The following is a 26,719-nucleotide window of genomic DNA, read 5'->3' as shown; positions in this document are numbered from 1 at the left end:
AAGAAGTGCATGATCATGCCCATGGTTTCTGTCTCCTTTAGACATTGGCTCAGAATTCAGGAGGAAGGAACTGTGAACAGACCTCAAGCCTGACCACTGAAATGACCCACAGCACCGTTTGAAAACATCGCGATCGGGTTCACTTTACACCACCTGAGGGAGTTGGCACTTGAGGCATGACGCACATTTCTCTGTCAGCCTTCAAGAGCCCTAACATGGCCACCTCTGCATGCTATTTACAGGGCACTATACCCAGACACAATCACAGTTTTCAGCGTGTGCTGTATTCCTTTCCATCCCGTCACTCTGCACCATCTCAAAACTGACAATTTAACGATTTTACCAGCTTCCTATGAAACTCTCAGTGCACGGTGGGAAATGACAGATTTGAAGTCCAGCAGGAGAGCTACATTATAGAAGGTTTGACAGGGCCTGGGTGGATTTTTTTTCTCTCTTTCCTTGCCACTGCATTGCTGGCAGGGAGAAGCCTCTCATTCAGAGCACAGGAGACAGAATTTCAACCTTCAGGGTCATTTTGGATCCTCGTATTGTAAATCACAACGAGCAATAAAATATAATTACAAACCATGAAAACCATAAGCAGAGCTACCCGTGGTTTGAGGGAGTTTAATTATCATCTGATGGTGCAAAAAAGAATATGAGGCCAAATTTGGATGCAGGTTTCAGCTATAAAAGCCCAGGACATAAATGCTATTGATAGTGCAGCCCGCACCATGTTGCATTTCTCAGATTTTCCGCAATGTTTATGCTAGTAGACCGATAAGAGCTATAAAACCCTTGAATGAAAAGTTTTTAGGAATGCCTGGTGAAACATGTTCAACATGTGAGCTAATTCCCGTCATAAAATTAGACGTTCCTACCATTCCAGCTCTCCTGGCGATGACTGTGTGGAACTGCCCGTCGGAAACTTTTATCATGGTCATCAGTTTATAAGTTCCACTTCCCAAGTTGAAGGAGAAGCGCATCCGTCCCTCGAAGATCTCCAGAGCCAGGAACTCCGCCTTGTCTCCGGTCTGGTTATCGTGGTTGTACATAAGCAGCGCGTTGCTCTTCAGGGTAGCAAACTTGATATATATGTAGTTATTGTTGGGATCCAGAGACGGAAACTCCATGTAGGAGAGCTCCTCAAAGCCGTAGCTGTTCAGTTCACAGTGTTTGCCGAAAACCCCTGAGGACAAAAACAGGTCAAGAGAGGACTCAGAGAGGAAGCCAATGAATGATTCACGGTGCCGCTGTGATAAAATTATCCACAGATAAAACATAATCTTTATCAAGCAATATCATACGTTCTGTATTTAGTGGTACAAAGCAGATATCACTGCTGTCAGATTGCAATCTTGCACCTTTGAAAAGTTACAAACTTCTTCTTTTTGCCTAAATTGGAGGCTTATCAATGACCGCAGAAATACAAAGCATGAAAAATGGAGACACAAAATGAAATGGCAGTGCACATTTGTTTTAGAAATCATGGAATAATAATGTCATAACTTTCATTTATTTAGGAAGATTGCATGAAATTGTCCTCCTTGCGTTTCAATTTACCGGGACTCACTAATACCCTAAAAAGTTTCCTACTATTACTTACCAAATGGACAATGACAGTAATATCCATCCACCCGATTCTGACAGGAGCCGCCATTAAAACAAGGGTTACACTCACAGTGATTGATGATGGAATCACACGTTTTGCCTGGGTTCACAGAACAACATAAATTAAAATGGATGAGGTGGCAGACAACACAGGAAAACCCGGAGGGGAACACAGTTCACTTTCCCCACAGGCCAAGTCATGCAGGCCTTTCATCACCTCACAGCTGAGTAATGCACTGCAAAAAAAATAAAAAATAAATCTGGACTCCAACCAATCATTTAAGCTTAAATCTTTTTTTGTTAAAACAATTGTAAAATACAGATAATAGGAAGATGTAATATTACTTAGTCTTAGTGCAGATTCACTTATTTCTCATTCGTTCTTGAAAAATGTGATGCTATTTTGGAATGAACATCACTTGTCCAAGATGACATCATTTGATCCAAAACAACATCTTGAAACTTTCATAGGAAAAAAAAGAAATGATCTCACTCCACTGGCAGATTATTCCCACTAAGAATAATCAGATTTTCAAATTCACTGCAAAATAAAATAACTTTTGGATGAGGTTGTTTTTTGCAATGTACATGAATTGCTGTCACACATATTGGTGAACATCAACAGTAAATGAGTTGAAAGGAATGTGACACTGATGATACAAATGCACTTGGGCAAGACAATAAATGATTCAGGGATGATACAATACAAAAAGACTCAGAATGAACTACTGCAAATATATTTTAGGCTGTAAATCCTGCAACATGTTGCTTAATGGAGATAAATTCTGCTGCCAAAAACCAGGCGGAGAAAACAGGAAGTTGAGAGTTCACTGTGAGTGCATGCAAACTACTGTAAGTCAATAGGTGCATTTCTTCAAGAGGGTCATTTATCTCGATGAAACCTTAAGATTTGTGTCATTTTTTATCGTCATAATAAAAAGGGACAGTAATGACTTGACCTGAAGCAAATCGGCTGCTACAGCCGGCTTTGAAAATGTGTTTCAGATGCAGGAGACAGCGGCTGGACAACATGCAAGTAATTCCACTTAAAATCCACTCCCTTTTTATCAAGGCTAATAATGCAGCATATTCATTACACTTCTAAATGAAAAGGCCTGATTGGATCTTTTAGAAAGCTGCTCATTTGTCACACAACTCAACACAGAGCCAAATGAGACATCTTTGATTAAAGAAATCCTGCAGTTGGATTAGAAGTGTATCTGTGTGTGGTCATAGCTGCATGCACACGAAGGCACACAGTGAAATGTGATACCGGTGAACTGTGTGTGGAGTCTACACTCACGCCTTGACAGGGTCAGCTTCGCATCATCCTATTTATTAAAGCAAACATGGCAGGCTGATACGCATCACAGCTGATACCCCCCAACTGGTAATCTGAAAACCAAACTGTTTTTGGCAGCCATGCTTGTATGCTATGGCTACAACACCTCTTGGAAACATTCAGAGGCAAATATTTTCCTTGGAACCAAAGCCATATATGCGAGCACATTATTGTGTGCTTATATGTGTGTCCTGACATGCTTTTTTTCCGAACCTAACATGAGTGACTCTGTGGTCAGACATAAAATGTGACTGCTGCGTGTACAGTACCTGCAAAGCCGGATTTGCAGAGGCAGTTGAAGCCGCCAGGGAAGTTCTGGCACAGCGCCCCGTTCTTGCAGGGATTGGAAAGGCATTCGTTGACATCCCTCTCACAGGCCATCCCGGTGAAACCTTCAGGACAGGTGCAGGAGAAACCCCCCACCAGATTGTGGCAGGTGCCGCCATTGTGGCACGGTGATGGCTGGCACTCGTCGATGTCTGTCTCACACAGAGCTCCTGTGTACCCTGGCCTACAGCTGCAGGCGTAGGGCTGCAGGGGGTGGTTGGAAACAAGGATCACTGGGACGCTTTCTTCTGTCTTCATATCAGGCCCGACACTGAGACGCCTCTTGCAGCTGCCTCCATTCTGGCACGGGTTACGTGTGCAAGGATCATGGTCCACCGCATCTATTTGCACCCCGCTCTGTCTATATAAAATGTCTTTGATACTCTGGAAGAATGTGGCCACGCCGCTGGGGTTGACATATTGTCCGTGGCCCCGTTTCACAGCTGCCATTAGGAAAGTCTGATTGTTGAGTTCAAAAGCTCCATAAAGCAGCACCCCTGTGCCTAGTCCTGCTAGCTGAGAGTTGGCAATGCGTAGGAAGCTGAGGTAGTGGTTGGTAAGGAAGCTTTTGACTCCTTGAGACTGGAGTCGAATAAGTATGCTGTTGTCCACTGTGGCATTTGTGAAACCCATGAAAAGGACTCGGGCTGTATTGCTGACTGAGCCGTGGACGCCATCACTGCTGCGGATGGTTATTTCAAAAGTTCCATCTGTTGAGCGGGCTTTTGAGTTCAGGTTGCACGTTCCAGTTGGGATACTAAAAAGGCCGGAGGAGGGAGGAATGAGGGAGCAGTGGAACCTATCCTGAATGTCAGGGTCTTGAGGTTTGACATCTCCCAAGGAACCTCCAGGAAACATGTTCCCAAAGTAGTGGACTAAGATTTCCATTGTTCTTGGTGCTGAGGGATTGTCGTTCTGATCATTTATTTTGACGTGAATTGTTCCTGTTGAGGACATTTGAGGCACGCCAGAATCCTTTATCACAACAGAGAGGTAGAAGTCGCTAATCTGTTCTCTGTCGATCTCCCGACTGGTCGTTAACACTCCAGCTGAACTGAGGCTAAAGTAGCTGTTGGCAGATCCAGAACTCAGAAGGCTGAACAAGAAAGGGCCTTGGTTGGGTGGTAGATCTGGGTCAGACGCTGTTAGAGTTGTAACTGCAGTGCCAGCTCTCTGATTCTCCATTACCTCAGCATAGGCGGTTGTCAAAGTTGGACCGTTATCATTGATATCTTCCAGATTCACAATCACGGTGGTGCTTCCGGTTGCAGGAGGTGTGCCAGTATCCACAGCAAGAACTGTTAGATTATACACAGGAGTTGTTTCTCTGTCTAGCTCTGCAGCCACAGACACTTGGCCAGTTTTTGGGTTGATAGTGAAAACATTTTTATCAAACTCGGGAGCAATAGAGTACGAAAATCTGCTCCAGCTTGGGACAGAGTCTGAGTCCTCAGCACTCACAAAGGTAACCAGACCGCCAGGTGAGAGACCTTCACTGACCTGCACATCATACAGTTCTTGTGTAAAAACAGGAGGATCATTGGCATCAAGAATTGTGATGTTCACAAACACCTCATCAATGTCTGCCCCGCGGATGCTTCCTGCGTTCTTTGCCAAAACCTTCAACGAAATCTTTTCCTCTTTCTCACGGTCTAGAGTACCTGTGACATAAATCTGGCCTGTTTTCTTGTTGATGCCAAAGCCCTTCTTTCTGCTCTTCCCAAAAATGAGGTAGTAAACCACTCCATCATTCCCCTGGTCTCGATCACTGGCGAACACTTCCCCGACCACTGTGCCTTTTGGAGCAGCTTCAGAGATTTCAAAGTAGTACTGTTTGGAGACAAAGCGGGGTACGTATTCATTGGCTCCCTTTAGCTGAATGTTGACATTGGCGAAGCTGCAGCGCTCCTCGTCTGGGACATTAAAGGCCTTTACTGTTAAATGGTAGACTTGCTTAGCCTCGTAATCCAAGAAGCCCTGGGTGGTGATCGTGCCCGTGTTCGGGTCAATAACAAAGAGGTCACTGTCTGATGACTGTATCACATAAGCCATGACTGCGTTAGCTCCCGAATCGCGGTCTGTGGCGTTCATTTTGACCACAGTGGTGCCACTGGGAACGTTCTCCTGTACAACAGGGAAGTACTCATCAGGATCAAACACAGGAGGGTTGTCATTCACATCAGTCACATGTATTGCGACGGAGACATAGCTTGTTTTTGCAATCCAACCACCATCAATGGCTGAAACTCTAAGCTCGTGTTGTTGCTTCTCTTCAAAGTCCAGAGGGTGAACGAGGGATAAAACTCCAGTTTTACTATGAAGTGTAAACAGACCCTTGTCGTTGCCTGAAGTTACATTGTATGTGATAAGGCCATTCATTCCTTTATCTTTGTCTCTGGCAGACAGGGTCCTGATTGCTGTTCCTACAGCAAGGCTTTCAGGTACAGTAGCTGAGATTTGGCTTTGTGAGAACTCAGGTGTGTGGTGGTTTTCTTCCGTGACTGCAATTCGCACTGACGTTCGTGCCGACAAAGGAGGGTTTCCTCTGTCGCTCGCTGTGGTGTCAATGAGGAAGATTTTATTCATATCAGATGTAAGAGAGGAGGCAACAGTAATCCATCCACTTGTTTTATCTAGTTTGAATTTACTAGAGCTGTTTCCACCTGTTATTAAATACTCAACCTCAGAATTAAGGCCAAAGTCTTTTTTGTCATGAGCTGTAACTCGAATCAGTCTGGTGCCAACCTTGACACTCTTAGTGACAGGAGTGAAATAGCTAGGTGAATCAAACTCAGGGGGATTATCATTGCTGTCTACAACGTTTACAATTACTGTCGTCTCACTCATCAAAGGCTTGACTGCCCGATCTGAGGCTGTGACAATGAAGCTGTGGCGATTTATATTTATACTACTAGCAGCTGTTGAGTTCTGATATTTTAACTGCTGCTTCACAAATATCTCTCCAGAGCTGGCGTTAATTCTGAAATACTCAGACTGGGAGCGAATGAAATAGAAAATTCTGCCGTTGAAACCCTCGTCAGGATCTGTGGCAGACACCTGTGTGACCAGGGAGCCCACCTCAGTGAGCTCAGGGTAGTCCAGATAGTAAGAGGGACGGCTAAACCTGGGGGCATTATCATTAATATCCGTTATAAATATGGTGACATCTGTGCTTACTGTCCAGCCAGAGTCATGGGCAGACACTTTGACAATGTAATGATCTGTGTCTTCTCTATTGAGTGGCCTACTTATTGTGATATCTCCTGTGTTTGGATTGATACTGAATGGAAGGCTGGTGTCTGTAATAGAATATCGGCTGATGGCATTTGAGCCAGCATCCTCGTCTGTGGTGGTGACTCTGGTGACAGTGTAACCCACTGGGGCATTTTCAGCCACCGTAGCACTAAAGATCTTGGAAAACCTTGGAGCATTGTCATTCACATCCAGTACGTTGATTAGCACTTTCACTGCTGTGTTTTTGGGTGGCAACCCCCGGTCAGTGGCTTTGACTTTCAGAGCGTACTGAGCCACCTTCTCCCGGTCCAGTGGCCTGGTGGTTCGTATTTCACCAGTGGCTCTATTAATGCTGAAACTGCTCTCCTTGTTGCCATCAATGATAGCGTATTCAAGCTGTCCATTAGGCCCGCTGTCCAGATCAACAGCAGAGACCATCAGCACCCGCTGAGGCGAAAGGTTCTCCAGTATCTCAGCATGGAAGGGATCCTTATCAAAGACTGGGTGATTGTCATTCACATCCAGTACTGTTATTTCCACTTTCTCATAAGAGGAATAAGGCGGGAAGCCCTGATCTCTGGCCTCAATCCAGAGAACATACTTCTGAATGTGTTCATAATCAAGTGGGTGTCTGATGGACAACTCGCCTGATAGCTGGTCAACATGAAAAGCGTAATCCAGGTTGCCGCTGGCGATGTAATAAGACAATGGCCCACCCCTCATAGAAGACCCCGTAACCATTGTAACAACGTGATTGGTTGGCTGGCTCTCAGGGAACGTGAACGCATGCTCCTTCAGTTTGATGATGGGGAAGTTTCCTCCAGTAACAAAACGGACAGTCACGGTGGTCGTATCCGTTTTGGGGTTAGCACCGCCGTCTTTTACTCGCACCGTGAGGGTAACCTCTGAACTTCCAGTTAGCTTCTCATTGGCAGTGATGGCCCCTCTGACGGGGTCGATCTTGAACTTCTCAGAGTTGCGTCCAACCAGGGAGTAGTGCAGCTGGGCGTTGGAGCCAGAGTCTTCATCAGTGACAGTAACAGCAAAGACCAGGGAGCCTGAAGACATAAAGGAGTTTTTGAGTGAGATTTTATTCTAAAGATGCTGACAATAGATAAACCTGCATATAAACACATACATCTTATTTCAATATGTAATGTGTTCCTCTTGAATCTGGAACTAAAGTTAAAGTTAAGTCTAAACAAAGCACACTGGACACAGTTTGAAAAAAAGAGTGCAGTAACAGTGAAAACAGGTGCAAACCATCACATTTTTTCAGCACGTTTTAGGGCATGCACTAACCTGCTGCAGTAGAGGCGGGTATATGGGTGACGTAAGGGTGGTGGTGGAAGCGTGGAGGGTTATCGTTGATATCAGCCACCGTCACAGACACGGTGGCGGAGCTGGACAAGCCCTGGGGCTGCCCTCCATCTGTTGCCACAACCAGCAGCTGGTAATTGGCCCTGTCCTCTCGATCCAGCAGGGAGCTGGTGATAATCTGTCCTGTAGCAGGGTTGATGGAGAACTGGCCGTGTCCTCCGCTCAGGCTGTAGCTGTGGGAAAGATAAACAAGGACAGTGAAAACTTTGTGATTGTCATTTTTACTACACCGGCACATATTCAGGTGGTTTTGGTGTTTCTAGTCTAGTCTGCTCAGTGGTGATGGAGCGACTTCATTTCCTGCATCATGCGCTCACCTTATATAACAGTGAGGTAATTCTGTTATTACAGGTGTTTTAAATACTGACTCTCAGGTGTTACATGAGGAGTCATCCCCTGAAACAGTCTCTACATATTGTTTCAATGACTGGATGTTGTTCAGCACTGTCACAATGTGGTCTATAGAGGGCACTGTTTCAAGCTTCTTCAATGCACATTTAAATAGAAAAATATAGTCAATAATGGTCACCACATTTCACTGGCGACACATCAAATCAGTTAACTGATTGAGGCATCCGGCTTCATATTCCATCAAATGCAGCCACTGTTTTCTGCTTCACTGCTCACAGAGTCTCTGTGGTTCAGGCTGTTGAAGCTGGAGACCTCCAAGATCCTTTATTTGATTTATCTTATTCAGTTTCATTTACGCTATTGTGGAGCATTGCATGTATATAAAAAAAAAGATCCAATAGCTACAGAAAATGTCACTCAGAGTACAAATGAAGTACAGGCCTGAATATCATCACATAACATAGAGCTCGTCAGGTCTGAGGGGCCACAGTCTTCGGCTTTCAGGCTAATATCATGTTTCAGTCTGTATCTTACAAGTCTCCAGCAGGACCCAGACATAAATGTAAACTGACACATACATGTACACACCAGTGCATATTTTGAAAAGGCCTCAGAAAAAGCGTCCCCCTCCAGAGATGGGACGACAAATTACAGAACAACGTGTGAAAGCAGAGTGGATGCGAAGCTTATTTGGACATCATCAACGTAAACTGTCTACAGATGCTTCTGGTCTCAACACAGTCCAGAGACAAGTCAAGGCTGGGACTTGTAATGGACTGTGAGAATCAAAACGAATAACTGAAGGTAACCGGTTCTGGTCTCCATTAAGGGCCCCGAACCCCCTCAAACCCCTGATGGGCACAACTCATACTGTCATAGACAATTAACATCCTCATTATTGTGTTTTGGGAAACTGGAGCGCGCCGCGGTACCCCCCAATGTGCAACCAGTGGGGTTACTGAGGAGGGAGGAGGGGTCGGACTTGAGTGTCCGGCTTGAGAGAGACCGACCAGAAGCTCTTCCAAGCATCCCCAAGGAGGGGGCTGTGAGTGTGAATAAGCTGTCATCCAGCTTGAGAAATCGCGGCCCTAACAATGACTTTGGGTGTTGACTAAAACTCTACACTCCGCTCTTAAACTCAATTGCAACATCAGCCTGGAATTTCACAAAGCTGGCGATGAGGTAAAACGCTTCATTGAGGGCGTGCGGAAAGCCAAGACCCAGGCCTGTACGGCCCTGAAAGGGTATTTTCACACCAGGGAATCAAAGCAAACTAAGAATGACCTGATTACTCACAGTAGTTACTGGAACTGTACAGAGCGACGTACATCTCCTCTGCATTGTAAAAAATGGCTTCATTAGTCTTATGCACACAAAAGATTTTATTCCTGCGTTAATCCGTCTTTAATGAACAAAAATTTGTAATAACTCTTCAGTGCAAATTATGTTTCCTTCAGAAGTCCCTGGACAAAATTAATCAAAGTGTGAGGTAGTTTCTATAAGATGTTATTGGTGTAGCAAGGATGGAGCACACGATTGTATAACGGATGTTACTATATGGGCTCAGGAACAAAAAACGTTCTGTTTTTCTTTACATTTTACACGGTGGCACAACTTTTTTGGAATCGGGGTTATTTTGTCGTTGGGGGACTTTTCTTCTTTTTCTGTATTTGCCTCTGTCAGTCTCTGAACCCTGCCATGAAAGGTGGAGGCAGTAATTAAATCTCAAGAGGAGATTTGAATAAATTTTCCGTGCAAAACATTCCGTTTTGCTTTGTCTATTCAGGAAATGATGTAAAAACTTGAATTTATGGATTGTTTTTCTAGTGATTTCAGGACAATATCATTTGTGTAAATGTTTTTATTGGTAATATATATTTATAAAACTATGATCAGAATAACTAGATCAAAGTCAAGCCGTTTTTATGTCCTGGCCCTGCAGGTCTATGAGGTCATGAACCACAATGTGGTTTCTGTGGACAGAAAACCTCCACAGGGAGATCTCTGAAGCACTGCAGTAAAAGGGGTTGCCTAATAATAACATAACTGGTCAGAAAATAAAGAAGTGCGCAGGCCTCAGGGTACCTTATCACACCATTGACGCCAACATCTGCGTCGGAGCTGTTGACCAATAGCACATCGGTCCCTGTTGGGGCGTCCTCCATGATAGTGGTGTGGAAGGTGGAGGAGGTGAACACGGGGACGTTATCGTTCACGTCGTTCACCAGAACTGTCACCGTCCCCGTTCCGCTCAGAGACGGAGAACCTGGAGATGAAGGGAGAAATGAAAAATAAGTATAAGTGAGAACAGCGGTTTGCTTTTCCTTCGGTGAAGACACAAAAAGAAGTGAAGAAGAAACGGCCTTGATGACCTGGACAGAAGCAAGTCATTACGCTTTCCATTCACATGACAGACCTCCGTTATGCGCCACAGCGAGCCGGTCAAGGGGATGCAGTAACATGTGAGCACCATTAAAAACCCCATTAGACACATGGTGAGTTATTGTACATGACTTATCATTTGCAGGGAGATTTACACTGAACTGATTCATACTCCTGTGAGGACTCAGCCACAATATTCGTGCTGCATTTAATTCCCGTAAATTTCTCTGGCCATCGGTTTGGATTTCCATCAGCCGCCGTACTGCCACATCCACACACACCAGCACAGAACACATCAAAAGGGCTCAGTGTCTCTGAAACCAAATCTTTCAGGCGTCCTTCCTGGGGTCCTGGACACTCATAGATTTAATTTCCACAGCGAGGTATCTATTTTAAGGTGCACGGCACTGAGCGAGTTAGTCTGTGGAATTTGAGTGAGAAGAAGTGCTATTTTCAGCAAAAATCTGACCGTTTTTCTCCCAGAGCGGGTGACGAAACGGGGCTTGCTGGGCCCCGGGGGATGGATTTAAATCAATAGCAGATGAAAATGAGCCGCAATGCAGAAAAACCTGAGGAGGAAAAAAAAATCAGACATCTGCCTTGCTTGAGCTGGCCTTTATAATCCTTCCTTAAATGGCACGCCGAACTGTAAGATCCATATTCCAAACATAAGTCCAGCCTTGTGATTGAACGTCACAATATGGGATTTGGGGACATCTTTAAAGGTTGGAGGTATTTTTTTTAGATGTTTGCATTGTTTGTAAGGACAGAGAGCACCTGAGGACTGAGAAAAGCTGCGATGAGAACGCTGTATGAGCGACTTTTCCCACCCCTGTAGCTGTTGCCTCCTGTAGCTCTCTTCAGGAATCTATGCGAATGTGTCAACTATAATACATCCAAATAAAAACATACACAATTCAGAGCATGCGTCTCCTGTGCCTGTGTACTCAGCTGTTGAAAACATCAGATGCTTGAACTTGCGTACCGTAGGGGCCTGGATTAATAAGAGATAATAAAAAACATTTGGACGGTGGCCACCAAAATTCTCTCTTAATGCAGAGCTGTGCAAAATCAAAACATAAGGAGTCTGAGAGGAGAGAGTGTCCAGTGGCGGAGGGTCAGAAAAGAAGGCTCGAGGGACGCTGTGGCTCAGCCAGTGAGGATTATTTTAGAAAATACGATAAAATCAGGGCAACATGCTGATTGCATTTTATGCCAAGTCTCCTCATTTGAAAGTCAGATGAATTATCTTTCCCTCAGCAGCCTCCTGAGAAGATACAGGAATACTCCTGATACAATGACTCCTTTCTGTCGTACTGTATGCCACCAAAACAAGCCAAAGGGAAGAAGGAAAAAGAGCATTGAGAACTTTTTTCAGACACATTGAGACTCGTTCAGGTTCCAGGTTTAGATCTTCGGTATTTTAGTCAAGATGGTGGCACAGCTGTATGGACAATAATGGCAATCCATCCAACTATTATTGGAAATTGATAACAAACATTCATGGTCCCCAGAGGACTTTGATCTAGTGTCATCACATTAGAGCCGCAATTTCATTTTTTCCCAAACTTCATGCTACCATAATCTATCATATTTTAGAATATGAAATGTCAAATGACAATGTCAGAAATATAAGACTACATGACAGGGCTCACAGTGATTAACCTACAGAGAATTATGACCTGAATCTGCAGCCCCCCTCAGCTTTCTGTAGCTTTATACTGAATTTCAGCTCGTTGTTCATCTGTCTGTCTGCCTGTTTTGGTTAATCTCATTACTACTTCTACAACTCAGAGTGTCATTTTCAGCTGCAGCAGGCAGCTGTAGAGTACCTGCACTGCAGACACAGACACAGCGACGAGCTGGTGAACACAGTGGAGCACTAAAAAAACAGATATTTCAAGCCTAACTACAGCCATGACCAGCTGCTTGCATTGATGTAGGCTCAAAATGCAAACAGATGCAAACTTTTGGTAAGTGTCAATTTCCAAAACGCAGTGCTATGACACATTTTGGTTGGTACACAAATAAATATTGAGGTATACAAAGTTTAGAGATCCATGCATTGCAGACAGCATGTGCCAGCAGGTTAGGACACTGTTTAAACCACAGCTTAAACAGTGTCCAACCAACTGAAGCGTCCTTGGGAAAGAGATGAAATTCCCTGCAAGCTCTACAGCTGCTGTTAGAGTGCTGACACTAAACTGTGACCTCCCTGTGGGTAGGGAGTAGAAATTTCCTTACGAAGATCAACAAATTTGAACATTATTGCGGGGTTCGGAGACCACCGCGGCTTCTTTCAGGAGGGCAGGGGATTCCTCACAAAATGAGATTTGAGACGGTTTACTGTAACATCATGGCTTTATGATAATAAACAGACATTCGACCTTAAGCTTGTCACGTATCCAGGTTTTCTGGTCAGAACAGAAGTGGCTAACATGCGCGTTCAGAGTAAACAGAGCTGAATTCCAGAAGCAAATAAATGATACAAACAGAGGTACCGGTAAACATTTTTTAACCCGAAAGAGGCCCAGAAACCATACAACACTAATCTTTAGTGACTCATTACCAAAATGAGTCATGTCCTCTGCAGCTCCAACTAAGACTTTACTGGCTTTTTAAGTATCCTGTGTTTATAACCAAATATAGGCAATGTTGAATTTTGAGGTGATTATGTATTTCCACCTTTACAAATATTTGCGATTAAGAGAATCCTGCATTTAAACAAAAGCCGACAACACATTTGGTGTCAAATGCAATGAATTAACAGCAGCAGAAACACACTCTAAGTGGAAAATGTAAATAGTTTTATGCATGCAGTCCATAGTAAATCATCACAGGGCTATTATGTAATCAAAGGACCACAACAAGTGGCTGAGTGGCCAAACAAATGCAGTCAGCAGGATTACTTAATCGATATCACACATGATTGCGGCTTTCTAATCCGCCTACGCTGGAGCCTGCGGCGTCACGCCTTCAACTGCACGACACGGGCGAACTGACATGAGTCATCATTCGGGAGGTTGTCATGGCAACAGATTAGAGCAGCTCCCGCTCATCTGATCCTCTTAATTGAGGAGCGATCCAAGTCAGCAAGGTGTCCGTATCACTTAATGTTAAACGGCGCGGAGCTGCTGCCTCCAGGCGAAGCGTGTTTGACTGTCAACAACTCGCTAAGACTGTTGTTGATCAGCGATGTTCTGTGCAGGAGCCGCCGGGCTGATTAGTGGCTCTGGGAGCTCAGCGACTTTGTCTTTAGCTCCTACCAACAGACTGAGTGAATGAAGAAAATATTTGGTTTTGAATATCAAGCCAGCTGCTACATTTTTCTGAACTCATACCGCCTTCTGTCACAAGCGGTTGCTGATTTTCAATAGCATTGTTTCCCCACTAAGAGCGGAAGCAGGCCAAGCTACAAGGCTAGCCCTGTGTGTGTGTGTGTGTGTGTGTGTGTGTGTGTGTACACAGCACACTGCCCTCCTTCCAGGCATTTCACTTTTGAACAGGATATGATGTCACAACCTGTTTACTGCCTCAGGAGAACGAACAAACTGCTCCACTGCCGCTCGTGTGACCTTTGACCCTCATTGCCTCTGTCACCAAATGCACTGGGGACTCTGAGGCACAGGACGCTGTTACCCAAGCTAATCCTTAGCAAGCATAGCACAAAGACACCCCCCCCCCCCCCCACCCCCGACTGAGGACCTAAACTGCTCAAATACTCCCCGATGCTCCCCTGAACCTGTGCTGACCCCGCCTTCGTTGACAAGCGTGGCTTCAAACGGAGCATTTTTCACATCTTTCTTGGTGTATCACTTCTCCACAGCATCATGTGCCACTGTGCAGCCTCAGGACGTGCCTTCTTAGCCTCCTGGGGCTCACTGATATCACATAACCCCTGGCAGCTGTTTCCCCCCAAACCTGCTGCCCAATGTGTTAATAGTTCAGATCTATCTTGTTACATCACGTGGGCTGACAGATTTAGTCATCAAGGAACACTATATCTTGGCAGCTATGCAAATATATGTAAATGACAGTTGTTCCAAATAGTTATGGTCAGGGTGAGACATTCTTAAGATTCATACGATGGCGGCTGCTAAACAACGGGGTCAACACCGCAGCTGAGTATGTCGTCTGTTTCCGATTCTTAAATTTCCTCTGAATACCGTACCTTTAATAGTAAGAAAAACAAACCCAGCCTCAGTTTATTATGTACAAATAGCCTCCATCCCCTTCTTCTTCTTCTTCTTCTTCTTGCTGGGAGTGACTCAACAGGAGAGGAATGCTCTCCAAGAGTGCTGAGACATGCCAGCATCTCCTCCAAACAGTCTTTGCTGGAATCTGGCAAAGCCCAGGGAAGAGTGTCAGGGTCGATGATTTAGACGACTGCCGCCGAGGAGGGTGTCACCTCGTGCGCCGTGGCTCAAGCCGAGGAAGGGGAGGGGGCGACGGTGGGGATATGGCAGGGAAATATGCTTAAATCTGGCAGCGCGCGATCTGGCCCACCGCTATACGACAAATGACATCATTTTGCCATGGAAAGAGAGCTGGTGGAAATTTGCTGCGGGAAGTCAGCTACCTACCGGTGGCTGCCATGCACTGTGGTTACAAAAGTATTTTTTCCATTGGCAAATCCCATCCCCAGACCCTTTATTCTTTTTCTTTCGACTGTAGTTGTGCATATTTTACACAGCAGACAACCTGAGCCTGTTTTATTTGCCTGGTGTGTCAGCTGATATTTGAAGGTACAGCACTAATGTCATTAGACTCCATAAAATAAAGCTTTGCAGGTAAATCAGAGGATGCACAATTAATTAATCAGTGAATGAGACCAAAACACATCCAGGTTACTGCTTGTGGTGAGAACTCGTGTGAGAATCTAAGTGTTTGTATTCTTATAATCATTCTTCTGTTGTCTGCCAAAAAGATAAGGCAATCAAGGCACTACCTCACCTCCGTCTGAAGATTGTGTTGTGAGCATAATCTTATTTAAGGGGTTAATCTTAGGTCATCTAGGAAAGCAAACCGCCATGACCTGACGCTCCTCTCCTGGTGGTTACAGCCTCACATCATCTGTATTTACCTCATGCCGAGAAGTTATCAACATCATTGCTCAAGACCCAAGATAAACTGTGTACTTCTACACAAGCAATTTTGCTGTGGCTAGAAAATTGTTTTGGAAGCAAATGCCACTCATCGCTTACAGCCCAGACGAGCGCTTGTGTGTGCATTTGATCCAAATTCATCTTGGTTATTACTGCACACCAGGAAACGGGGTCCGGTTCCAGGGAAGCATGCTCCCTCAGTCGGTAAAGAAAATCCCGGACCTTGTGGTACCATGTTTCCATGAGGCGGTTTTGCCCTGGAGAGATGTGCCGTCACTGAGCTCTGAAGCGGTATGGATACCATAAAGGATAAGTCCGGGCTAAGTCCTGGTGATAACCCTGTCTCCGAGACTGAGGGTATTCTCCATGGGAACACATCAGACTGATGGTATTCAGATAACTGCTTTTTATCCTATGAGCAGCCATTACACTCTGGGATAAAGTAGCTGGCGTCAGTGCACCTCGTTTAACACAAAGCGTCTGAATCTGTCGGGGAGCTCAAAGCGCTCGAGCCACATGACGATTCCTCACTGCTTTAATTGAATATAGAAACACCATCACCATTTAATTAAGCGCAGCACATTCCCCTCAGATCTGGGAATGACACAGTTGGGGCAGTGACAACCAAAACAGAGCCCTCTCTTGGATATTTCACAATAATCCCAAAGAACTTAAAGTGCTTGTTAAAGTGGCGGTGGGGGTGACATTCAGTTCTGTCTGCTAATATTTCATTGCTGCATCTGTGCTCAGATCTAAGGGCTTTGTTTCTGCGTGGATCACGCTTGGAGAAAATGGGAGAACCCAGAATAACCCCAAAGAATCGGTGTCCAGAATAACAAGCTTTCAGGACCCTGAGACTAAACCAGGACCAGCTGACCATCTGTTGCCTCCTCTTCCATCCTACAGATCCACAGACAGTTTTCTCTGTAAGCCTCTCAACCCAGAAAGTATTGTCTAGCATAAACATATGGCAGGGTCTAAGCACCTTATTAGTGTACATTACCACCAGACAAATCACATTAACCTCCAAGAAGGTGCCGTGGCCATACTTTCTGGACCGGAGGGGGTACAAATACATGTGTTAATGACGATTAAGCTATGTGTTTTTTGACCGCTGCAGCTGCTACGAGGGCGCGCTCTGCTGTGAGAGCCTCGCAGGGGGCTTATTTGAAGGAAACAGCAGCACCCACCTCCTGGGAAAGGCTGCAAGTTGCCCTGAGTTGCTCAGTCTAAGCCGTGCTAAGAAGCAGGTTTGAGTGTCTTTGCTGGCACCAGAGATAATCTCTTCCTTCAATATATATTGACTGATGTTTCATTGATAAACAGAAAAACAAGGATAAGGCTGGGATGTCCAAACAACCGGGTTCATTAAACTGAGAAGTCCAGGACAGGTTGACTTAGGGGAGACGGATGAATGTGGAAATTTATGAGACAGCCCATCTGTAGCCTGAAGCTTAAGGCTAAATGGTTAATTGCGGTTTATGGACTGCAGCTAGACTGTGCTCTGAAGGGACAGCGTAAATAAGACACATCATTACCGGGGGGAGAACTGGCCGCCACCAAGGCAAAATTGACATTTTTCTGCCTCTGAGAACCTGTTGCTTTGCGACAAAGCTTCTTTTAATGCGACCCCGTCCAGCACCCATGAATGGCGTCGGAGGAGCTGAGTGCAGGGTGCGAGCTGTCCCACTGCACAGTTTGCCAAACATAACAGGGTAAACAGAGGTTTTCTCACACTTAACAAGCAGGAGAGTGAAAGGGATATCTCAGTCGGACAAAGCAGCTACACGCTGTAAGGGGGAAAGAATATTTCTAATAATACAGCCATCTCAGAGGCATTCGTCAAATCAAACCTAAAATGTGATACAGCTTGCCAGTTATTTATGGAGTGCTGCGTCTGAATGCTTTTGCATAATTCCTTCCCCATATGTTACGGATAGGGTTTGGCGGTTTGCAGGCAGTGAAGGAAAGCATATCGACGTACACAAAGCGCTGCTTTTTCTCATATTTTAGGGCCTGTGGTGAAATTTAATAAAGTGATTTGCCTTTTGTGTTTTTATTACAATTGCACTTTTATTTGCTGTGTCGCTGAATATTTGGAAATCCCTATTTAGCAGTGCATCTGCGGACCATTTAGTGACTGTTTCCCGTTTTATGGTGACACGGCAATACCAACAGATCATAAGCAGTTTAGAGGTGGAAAACATACACTGGCAGTATAACTAGTTCATAATACAGCTCTATAATGTTCATACATGGGCCATATAAATCTGAAATATGACTTTGGATAGGTGTTTATGAGTGAAAGCATGCACACACATTAAAAACTGCAAGTTATTTAAAAAGAAAAGCAAGTCATGAACAGCTACAACCAGCTATGATATAATTAGCTTTGTGAGAACGTGATGTGCCAACCAGACTCCGAAGAGAAACAAAGCAAATAAACATCATTAAAAAGTGGATCTTGCCAGGCTGAGGCACTAATCATCCAACCAACACCACCTTTTTAAACCCCCCCTTCCATTACTTACCAAAGCTATTTACACAAACATTCAAATCCAGCAATTGTTAAAGTGTACCAGGGAGTGGAAAAGAGAAAACAGGCGATAGGAAAAAACTCTGCAAGACCACATTGTTACTGCAAAGTTTTTTAAGAGCTGATCCAGAATGTTACTGCTCTGTTAAAGTTCATTTGAGGAACCTGATATTTTATTTGGCTAAGTCTTGTGTTGCCACTAGACTGCAGACTGGCTGAAACCTTCAGAAATGGACCCCATTAAAGATTTATTGTGGCAAGCGTTGGACAGTGATCTTGCAATGGCCCTGTTTTAACACCGTTATCAGTGTTCGTACAGCACTTCATTTTCCCCACAGTGTTATTCTATTTGCCTGATGTGCCAGAGATGGATAGATAAATGCTCATGTTCAATTTTCTTTGTTGCTTTGATGACAGACTGGAGACTGACAGATCATTATTCAATCAATTAATCAAGTCAGGGGGAAAAAACTCAAGAAGACTGGAGGGTTTATACACCCGATTCATGGGAGCCATTCAGGGGAATAAAAGCTCCTGCTTTTAAATAGGGATGGTCATTAAAATTCTTTATCTGCTAAGCGGTCGTTTAGCCCCCAAAAACTTCCCCTCACCCACCGGCCAAAAGACCATATACAAACAGTGTGGCACTATGGAGCGATGTGCTGGAGGCATGTGAAAGACACGGGATTTCTATGCGACCGTATCCACCATAATAGGCATGGGCCAAGGGATTTACTGTGCCTTCTCTTTAATAAATGTGACCAAACACGGTGCATGTCAATGCGCCCCGAGGATGCTCTCACCACCACCACCACCACCACATGCAGACTCACACGAACTGAGAGGCAAAAGACAAAACAGACGATATAAGCACAAAATAAAAGAATGCATGCAAACACAAGCATGTGTGTACATACCACTGTCACACAAACTGGTTTCATCTAAATCTTCCATCAGTTCTGCTCAATTTTAGCTGAATTCCTAAATATAACTTGTTGCAGGCTTCTCAAACTTAGCTTGAATACTTTCAGTCTGATTTGGTTTATTCAAGGTTTTACAAAACACAGTGAAACCAAGGGCGAGAAGTGAGAGCACTTATTTCAACATGATCCTTAATGTTAAAAACCCAGAGAGGCAGAACCTGAAGTGTGAAATTAGACTGAAATCCTTAAAAGGAAAATTATGCCAGTGCAAACTAACCCATAAATGAAAGAGATGATTGTTCACATAAAAGCAACGATAACAAACTGTTCCTTATTAGGACGCTAATATAAAAAAGCTCCTGGCAACATTATTCACTTATTGAGTTTACACAGAAGATGAACGCAGCATCTTCATAAGATGCAAAGTGGTGAAGTTCATGAACACTGACAAGAAGAGAATTGTTTAGAGAACGGAGCAAATTCTATCAAGCCTTTTGGTACGGCTGTAAAATCCTACACCTGACCAGCTGCCAGATGCATTAAAATGTGTTTTCTTCAACCACAGATGCTCACTTAAAGCCATCCCATAAACACTGAGTGGCAAAAGTATTTTACTGTGTGGTTCTGCCGGAAATCTTATTGTCTAACATTCCTCTATTGGGGCATAACTTACATGTTAGTAAGCAGTGGCTTACAAATCTGATCTGCCTGCAGCTGATCCCAGATGTTGGCCCAGCACTGAGATCGGCCTGCAGCCCCCACTGTCTCCAGCTATCTGCACAACTAGTTAACTCAGAAATGCTGCATACAACTTTCCATAAACAAGGAAGAGAGAGAAAAAAAAAAACTGAAATATCCCAGGTCTGATCTTCAAGTTTCCTCTCAACAAGACGTCTTGTAAAACACATTTAAGCAGCTTGTATGGATGCCACATTTCAGGGGGCTGTGCTCGGATTTTCAAATAATGGCAGACGTTCGCCAAATTCTGCTGTTCTCCAGAGCCTGAACCCATTATGGGAACCGGCACCCGGTGAGCTCTTTTGTTTCCATCCATTCCATGACAGATTTCAGTCAGCACTGAGCGTCTTGAAGCTCTGCTCAGGCTGCGATTAATGAGTTTACCTTGACTGAAATGACTGAAAGCGTCCCCGGAGGCAAAGCGCAGGCACACAGTCCTGCGAGAATGCGTGGAAGCCGGCCGATGATTCATTCACAAGGCAGAAGTTTTGTCTGATCAGAAGTCATGTAACACTTGAGATGATGAAGTGTGTGCAGGGCACAGTGGCAGCTGCACGACTCATGGACTCAAAGATGACAACACAACATAATTTTTTGACAGATAGCTGAAGTCCTTGTCTAGCAGAATAATACTTTCACAGACTGAAGGCTGACGGTGATGAAACCTCCTGAGTATTTTTTTCCTCTCTGTTACACAGTGTTTTGGAGTAAAACTAGTCAAATATGGCAGTACAGCAAGATAAAGGCAGACTTAAACATGTTAAGATAAATGTCTGCGGTTGAAAATGGGTCATGGTAGACAGCAGACTTGGAGACATGTCTGCACCATCCACCTTCAACATTTCCTGCCAGATAGCGCCTGGGAGAACCATTTCCCCCCACTGTCTCAGCCGAGGCCTCAAAAATGTGAGAAAATGCTTCTGGGTAATTTGGCCTGTACTATGATTATGGGGTTTTTCATATTTTGATATTCTACCCCAAAATCCCTCTTTCTGCCTCTCACCAACATTGCACTGAAACGTCCTGTCAAAATATTTTGGAATTGTTGTCAGGGCTCTAAATATGGACTCCTTGTGAAGCGTACAAAAAGGGATCGAATCCTAATTAGTATGTTCGCTTGTTGGGCAACTTTGTCCATGTGGCACAAACCTCTGAGCACTATATGAAGCAAGAAAAACTCGGCAAAGCAGGAATGAAGCATTTTTTTGTGACTTAGACTTGATAATCCGAAGATGTGACGCTGTGCAGTTTTTAAATAATCTAGACTTGTAATAAAAATGTTACCCAAACCACAACAATCTCTCCTGAAAATATGCAAATGACTCACTAACTAGTGAAAGGCAAAACACTGAAAAGTGTTCCTATTTTTCAAAAACAAGACACCCCATGCAACATGGCTCCAATTCTCACCAAAGCCTGTGCACAGTCAAAAATACACAGCATTATGAATGGTCACATGGTCAGTCCAGGAATGACACAGAACCACCCTCAGACCATGACGGCTGTGCCAGAGCAGCTCGGGGAAACATATACTTAACTGGGATACCATGTGATTTGGCTGCAACGGGGATACGCATGTACTCCTTTAACTGCACATTAACTGGCCTCCATGCAATAACAAGTTAACCTTTTATCTGGCTATAACAAGCTCTACCGCCGTATCCAAATAAACAGGGGATGCTGTTCAATTGAACCCGCGGAAAGGACTTCTGGAGAATAGGTCAAAAAACACCCACTATTTTGCAAGCTAAAAACTCCTGAATGTTTAGGTTATTGTGCCACACAAAAAGAGCACCGAGCACACTCTGAAATCAAAATGCTGTTTGTTGACACGGCTGTTAGTTTTTGAAAATATTCTTTCTCAGCTCGGTTTTGCAGGCTGATTACGAAACGTGTTTCTAGCTTTGCTAAAATTCAACAATGTCCGTGTAAGGACATGCAGCATAACACAGTGCTCCTCACCAAACACACCAGATCACGGATGATAAAGTTTAACAAGTTGAATGTGGTCCGAGTTCAGACATAAACAACTGATTTTGGAAAACTATAAACTGAAACATAATACTGCAAGGCCAGCATAAAATCATCTTTCAAACATTTCAAGATGGTATCAGCCGCCCTCACAGCTCCAAACTTCCACTGCGGTCTTACCTGAGTCGGTGGCTGTAATCAGCAGGATATATTTCCCCTGAGCCTCGCGGTCCAGGGTCTGGGTCAGGCTTAGCTGACCGCTGGACGACAGGCTGAACGCGCCCTCGTCATTCCCACCGCTGAGCATGTAGCTTAGCTGGCCGTTGGCACCTTGGTCGTCATCTCTGGCAACGACCTGGAAAACACAGAAACAAGCTCTTGAGGAGATTTCCGAGGATCAGACTTCTTCGTCTTGTACAAGAAATGTGTTTCTCATTTTCAGCAGATGAACAACAGTTTGTCTGGAATAAACAGAAGAACTGGAATGTCAGTTTAATAGCATGGCAGCAGTGATGGAGGGTAACTAAGTACATTTACTCAAGCACTGTCATTCAACTTTATACTCCTACTTCACAACACTTCAGGGGAAATGTACTTTTTTAACTACATTTATTTGGCAGCTTCAGTTTAAAGTAACTATTAAATTAGCGCTTACATGTTAATGCATGAGCAATACTAATCAATATATAGGCTGTATAATAACTAGTCCTGTAATATTGATAGAGATCTTTAATGTGTACTTTTACTTTTATAATGTAAGTATATTTTGTTGATAATAATCACATACTTTTATTTAGGGAGTTTTGAATGCACAGCCTTCACAGGTAAAATGTTTTAATTGCTACATTGCTTCTTATATTTAAGTAAAAGCTACGAGTACCTCCTCCACCACTGAATGGCTGCATCAAAACAGAAGCACAGGCTTCATATAACTGTATTTTTTATAAAGATTTTCCTTATCTCACATAAAACCTGAAGGATATGATCATATATGTATATCCATACAAAAGCCTTTACCAGCTAATCCAAAATATCAAACATTAAAATACTAATACAGAATGGGCCCTTCAAGAGTATTACATATATTGAATCTTGTTATGTTGCAGCTTGTCAGGGTGGTGCTAATTCTAACTGCTTTGCATATTGTTGTGTAGTTAAATCTATACCAGCACATCATATTCTAGTTGTGGATCATAAGTTTTATATGTAAACTTTGTCCCACTTCAAGTAAAGTACCTCAAAATACTGTGGATAAGAGCAGATCTTGAGTCAATATGATTAGTTATTTTGCATCACTGGTGACAAACGTGCATTTCGGTTATATAAATAAACCTGACTTGATATTTCAGTGTAGCTGACACTAGCAAGGATTCTTGCAAGAACGCTCAAAGAAGCTTAATTCACACAACCAAATACAGCTGGGAGTAACCCAGTATAACCACCATCCTCAGAGTCTTTCCACTGAAGCAGCTGAGGGTTAATTACCATCACCGTGCTGAGCGGCACCATGAAGGTAATTGTTCAGGGAAGGAAGATCATTACTTATTCACTTTGTCTAATCGGACTCTTCCAGGGAGTCCACAAAAAGAAAAGCAGAAAGTCGGAAAAGCCTCCACCCTGGGCTGCTGTGGGGATTAAGGATTGACATTCATTTAATAGCTTCTGAATATGAAACTATTAGTGAGTCTGATTTTTCCCCTCACGCTGCAGCGTTTAACTACCACACTTCACTGGTGTGCCCAAATGCATTGTGGGTTCCCCAGCCCTCCCTGCCGTGCATGCCGCAGACAGACATAGGCAGGTTAGCGTACAGATGTGTGTTCTTGTGTGGCAAAACCCACCACGTCTGGACCCCTTCCAACCATATAACTGTATCCCCATTTCCTCACAAGGTACACAAGTGAAAGAAAAAGGAATTGCGCCGTCACTGGAAATCAGTCCTTCCCCTCCATTTTTTATATATGGCTCATTTAGTCATCAGGGTAGTTGGGATGTTAATTGCCTTGTCATGCAATTTAGCCCTGTTTCATATTTCAGTGAAAACCCATGAAGCCTTAATTGTGCAGAGCAAATTGCAGTCATATATCATTTCTTTATCATTTTAGTCAGATATTCGTCATGGCGTTTAGCAAAATAAGACCACCGTGGTAAGTGGTTCAGCGCACTGATACTGCTCACATACCTGCATGATTAAGTTAGTATTACTAGAAATTTGGTTAAGTCATTAGCTTATTTAAGGTCTAAGAACTGTCATTCAAAACACTGGCGTCTTTTCACCCAGCATGTCTGTGAATGTTAATGACATCCTAACGGCTTAAATTTCAATGAATGTCTTGACAAGAGAAAAAAAACAAACAGACTGACCTGCAGAATGTTTTTTGGTAGGTCCTCCACATTCTCCTGAACATTGACAGTGTAAGGAGAGAGCTCAAACACAGGCGAGCAGTCATTGACGTCAAGCAGCACGATGTTGACCGTTGCTCGGTCCACCCTGGGGCTGCTGCCTCGGTCGGCGGCTTGGACCACCAGCGAATAGGATGAACGCGCCTCACGGTCCAGCTGCTTGGCCACTGAAATCACCCCTGTAACCAAATCAATCCTGAAATCAGAGTTGGTGTTGCCTCCTGAGATAGAAAATCGGATTTGTCCGTTGGTGCCCTCGTCCGCATCGCTGGCAAACACCTGGATAACGTCAGTCCCAGTCAAGGTGTTCTCCTCGATCTCGATGTCGTAGATATTCTGTGAGAAGCTTGGCGTGTTGTCGTTGACGTCCAGGACCAACATAGTCACATCCATTGTTGAAGACAGAGGCGGTTCACCCTTATCTGTAGCTACGACTGTGAGGGTGTAGTTGGAAAGCTCCTCGCGGTCGAGTTCCCCGACCAACCTGACGTCTCCATCGATTGTACCGATGCTGAACTTGTTACCGAAGGGCCCTCTGAGGGAGTACTCGACATAGCTGTTTGGCCCACTGTCAGCGTCTGCGGCCTGAGCGGTGAACACCACCGTGTCCACCGGAGTATTCTCCTGGATGTAGGTCATCTTTTGAGAGGTGAAGGTTGGCGGGCAGTCGTTGACGTCCAGAAGAATGACGGACACCTGGGCAGTGCTGGTGAAGCGGGTCGCGGGAGGCGGAGCCAGGTCGTTGACTGTGATCACCAGGTTGTAGAAGGATTGGATTTCTCTGTCCAAGCCCTTCTTGGTTTGGAGGACTCCCTCCTTGGTGATGACAAAGTGGCCTTGGGGATCACCTGATGCAATTCTGTAGAGCAGCTGGGCATTTGGACCTGGAGGACATGCCAAGAGGGAATCAGAATCAAAGTTAGATTTCTTTCAAGGTGACCTCTTAAAGCTCTTCACATGTTGGTTTGTTCCAAATGTAACAAATAGAAAATATTGATCTTCCTCACCCACAAATTAGCCTTTTTTTTAAATTATAGACTCATGTGCACATTATATTCTTGATTAATATTGTAAAGAAAATATCAGCCAGTCCAGGGTGACATCTTCAACAGCCTTGTTTTGTCTGAACAGCAGTCCAAAACCAAGAACCCTTCTCTTTATTATCAGGTAAGACAAAGAAAATGCAGTCAGTCTAGTGCTTCATATCAGAAGACGGTGAACAACAACGAGGAGACAAAAGTTCTGCTCTCTGACATCTTTAAGTACATTTTGCCCCCAAGGTTAAATGTATTATTTTCCCAGAGTGAAGAATAGAAAGTTAGGGTGTATTTTTAACTAAAAATATCGTCAACTGGCAGGAACAGTGCCAAAAATGCAGGAACTTTTCAGTGTGACCTTGAATTAAAAAATAACCAGATAACATAGAGGTCAAACGTTAATATTTTTGACAAGCGTCCATTGTTCTAGATGTGACCGTTAAATATTCTGTACATGTCTGAATTAGGCACTTACATGCATTATCAACATCCATTTCCACAAATTGTGCATGTGCAACAGCTGGAGCTCTGGCTGCTACTCCAGCCCTCCAAGCTGACGCTCCATTCACGTAGAATGACAGATGGCTATCACAAGAGAAACACTGCAAACCACTTCCGAAACTGATAGCGTGGTTGTGCCATTTAGGAAAATTCCTCACAACAAAAACATTTAAATTCAAATGAGATAGCTACCATTTGACTGAGAGGATGGATGCTGTAAACTATCTAACCTTGAAATCTGGCCTAATCCGCAGCCTCCCCTGTTACTGGGGGTTAAAATGAGCTTAAATTGAGCGTCTGTAATTCAACTCAACGGGGTATTCATGTGGAAAGTGGAGGCACCTTCCCACACTCCAGCGTGTATTTACAGTACACAAGTAATCCCTTATCAAAAGCCTGAGTGCTACTTCCATCCGAGTTTAGGCTACGCCGTCTCAAGACAAAGTCTGGGGGTCGGGGGTCAGGGCTTAGGAAGTGCTAACAATGGCGGTGTTTTATTTTGACAGTGCAAAGCGGCAACTATATATCTGAGAGGACGACGCGGTCAGATTATGTGGACAGTGGAGAAAGAAGCCAGACTCTGGTTGAGGACTAGGCAGCGTATTTCCCAGGAATGTAGGTCACTATAACCACACTAGGCCCGGGTGAAGCGGTAATTACAGCAGGGGAGAGTAGCGGTGACTGTTCAAATACCACACGGCACTTCACAGACACGAAAGCCACCACCTGAAACGCAGAAATAACTCGAGCCACTTAATCACACGCTGAAGACGTACTTCATCAAATCCCTCGTGCGTGACGTAAAATAAAAACGAAAAATAAAAAGTAGGTTTGAGAGTTTCTGTGCGACCAACTGTCATAACAAAATGACAGGCCGA

The 26,719-nt window shown here is 44.1% G+C and overlaps 1 protein-coding gene across 1 annotated transcript in view; it reads right to left on the bottom strand.

Moving 5' to 3' along the window:
* The window catches only part of LOC121611259 (protocadherin Fat 4), a 105,632-nt gene that overhangs the window by 15,739 nt on the left and 63,174 nt on the right, over positions 1–26,719 (bottom strand). Inside the window, exons 6-12 of the mRNA XM_041943700.1 lie at positions 24,265–25,187; positions 22,081–22,255; positions 10,331–10,511; positions 7,817–8,067; positions 3,223–7,572; positions 1,607–1,711; positions 882–1,189 (exon numbers count right to left, since the gene is read on the bottom strand). Of these exons, the coding sequence (XP_041799634.1) occupies positions 882–1,189; positions 1,607–1,711; positions 3,223–7,572; positions 7,817–8,067; positions 10,331–10,511; positions 22,081–22,255; positions 24,265–25,187 (6,293 nt within the window). The remainder of the gene's footprint in view (positions 1–881; positions 1,190–1,606; positions 1,712–3,222; positions 7,573–7,816; positions 8,068–10,330; positions 10,512–22,080; positions 22,256–24,264; positions 25,188–26,719) is intronic.

Source organism: Chelmon rostratus, chromosome 9 (assembly GCF_017976325.1).
Source record: "Chelmon rostratus isolate fCheRos1 chromosome 9, fCheRos1.pri, whole genome shotgun sequence".
NCBI classification, from domain to species: Eukaryota; Metazoa; Chordata; class Actinopteri; order Chaetodontiformes; family Chaetodontidae; genus Chelmon; species Chelmon rostratus.
This window is presented reverse-complemented; position numbering and strand designations above follow the sequence as displayed.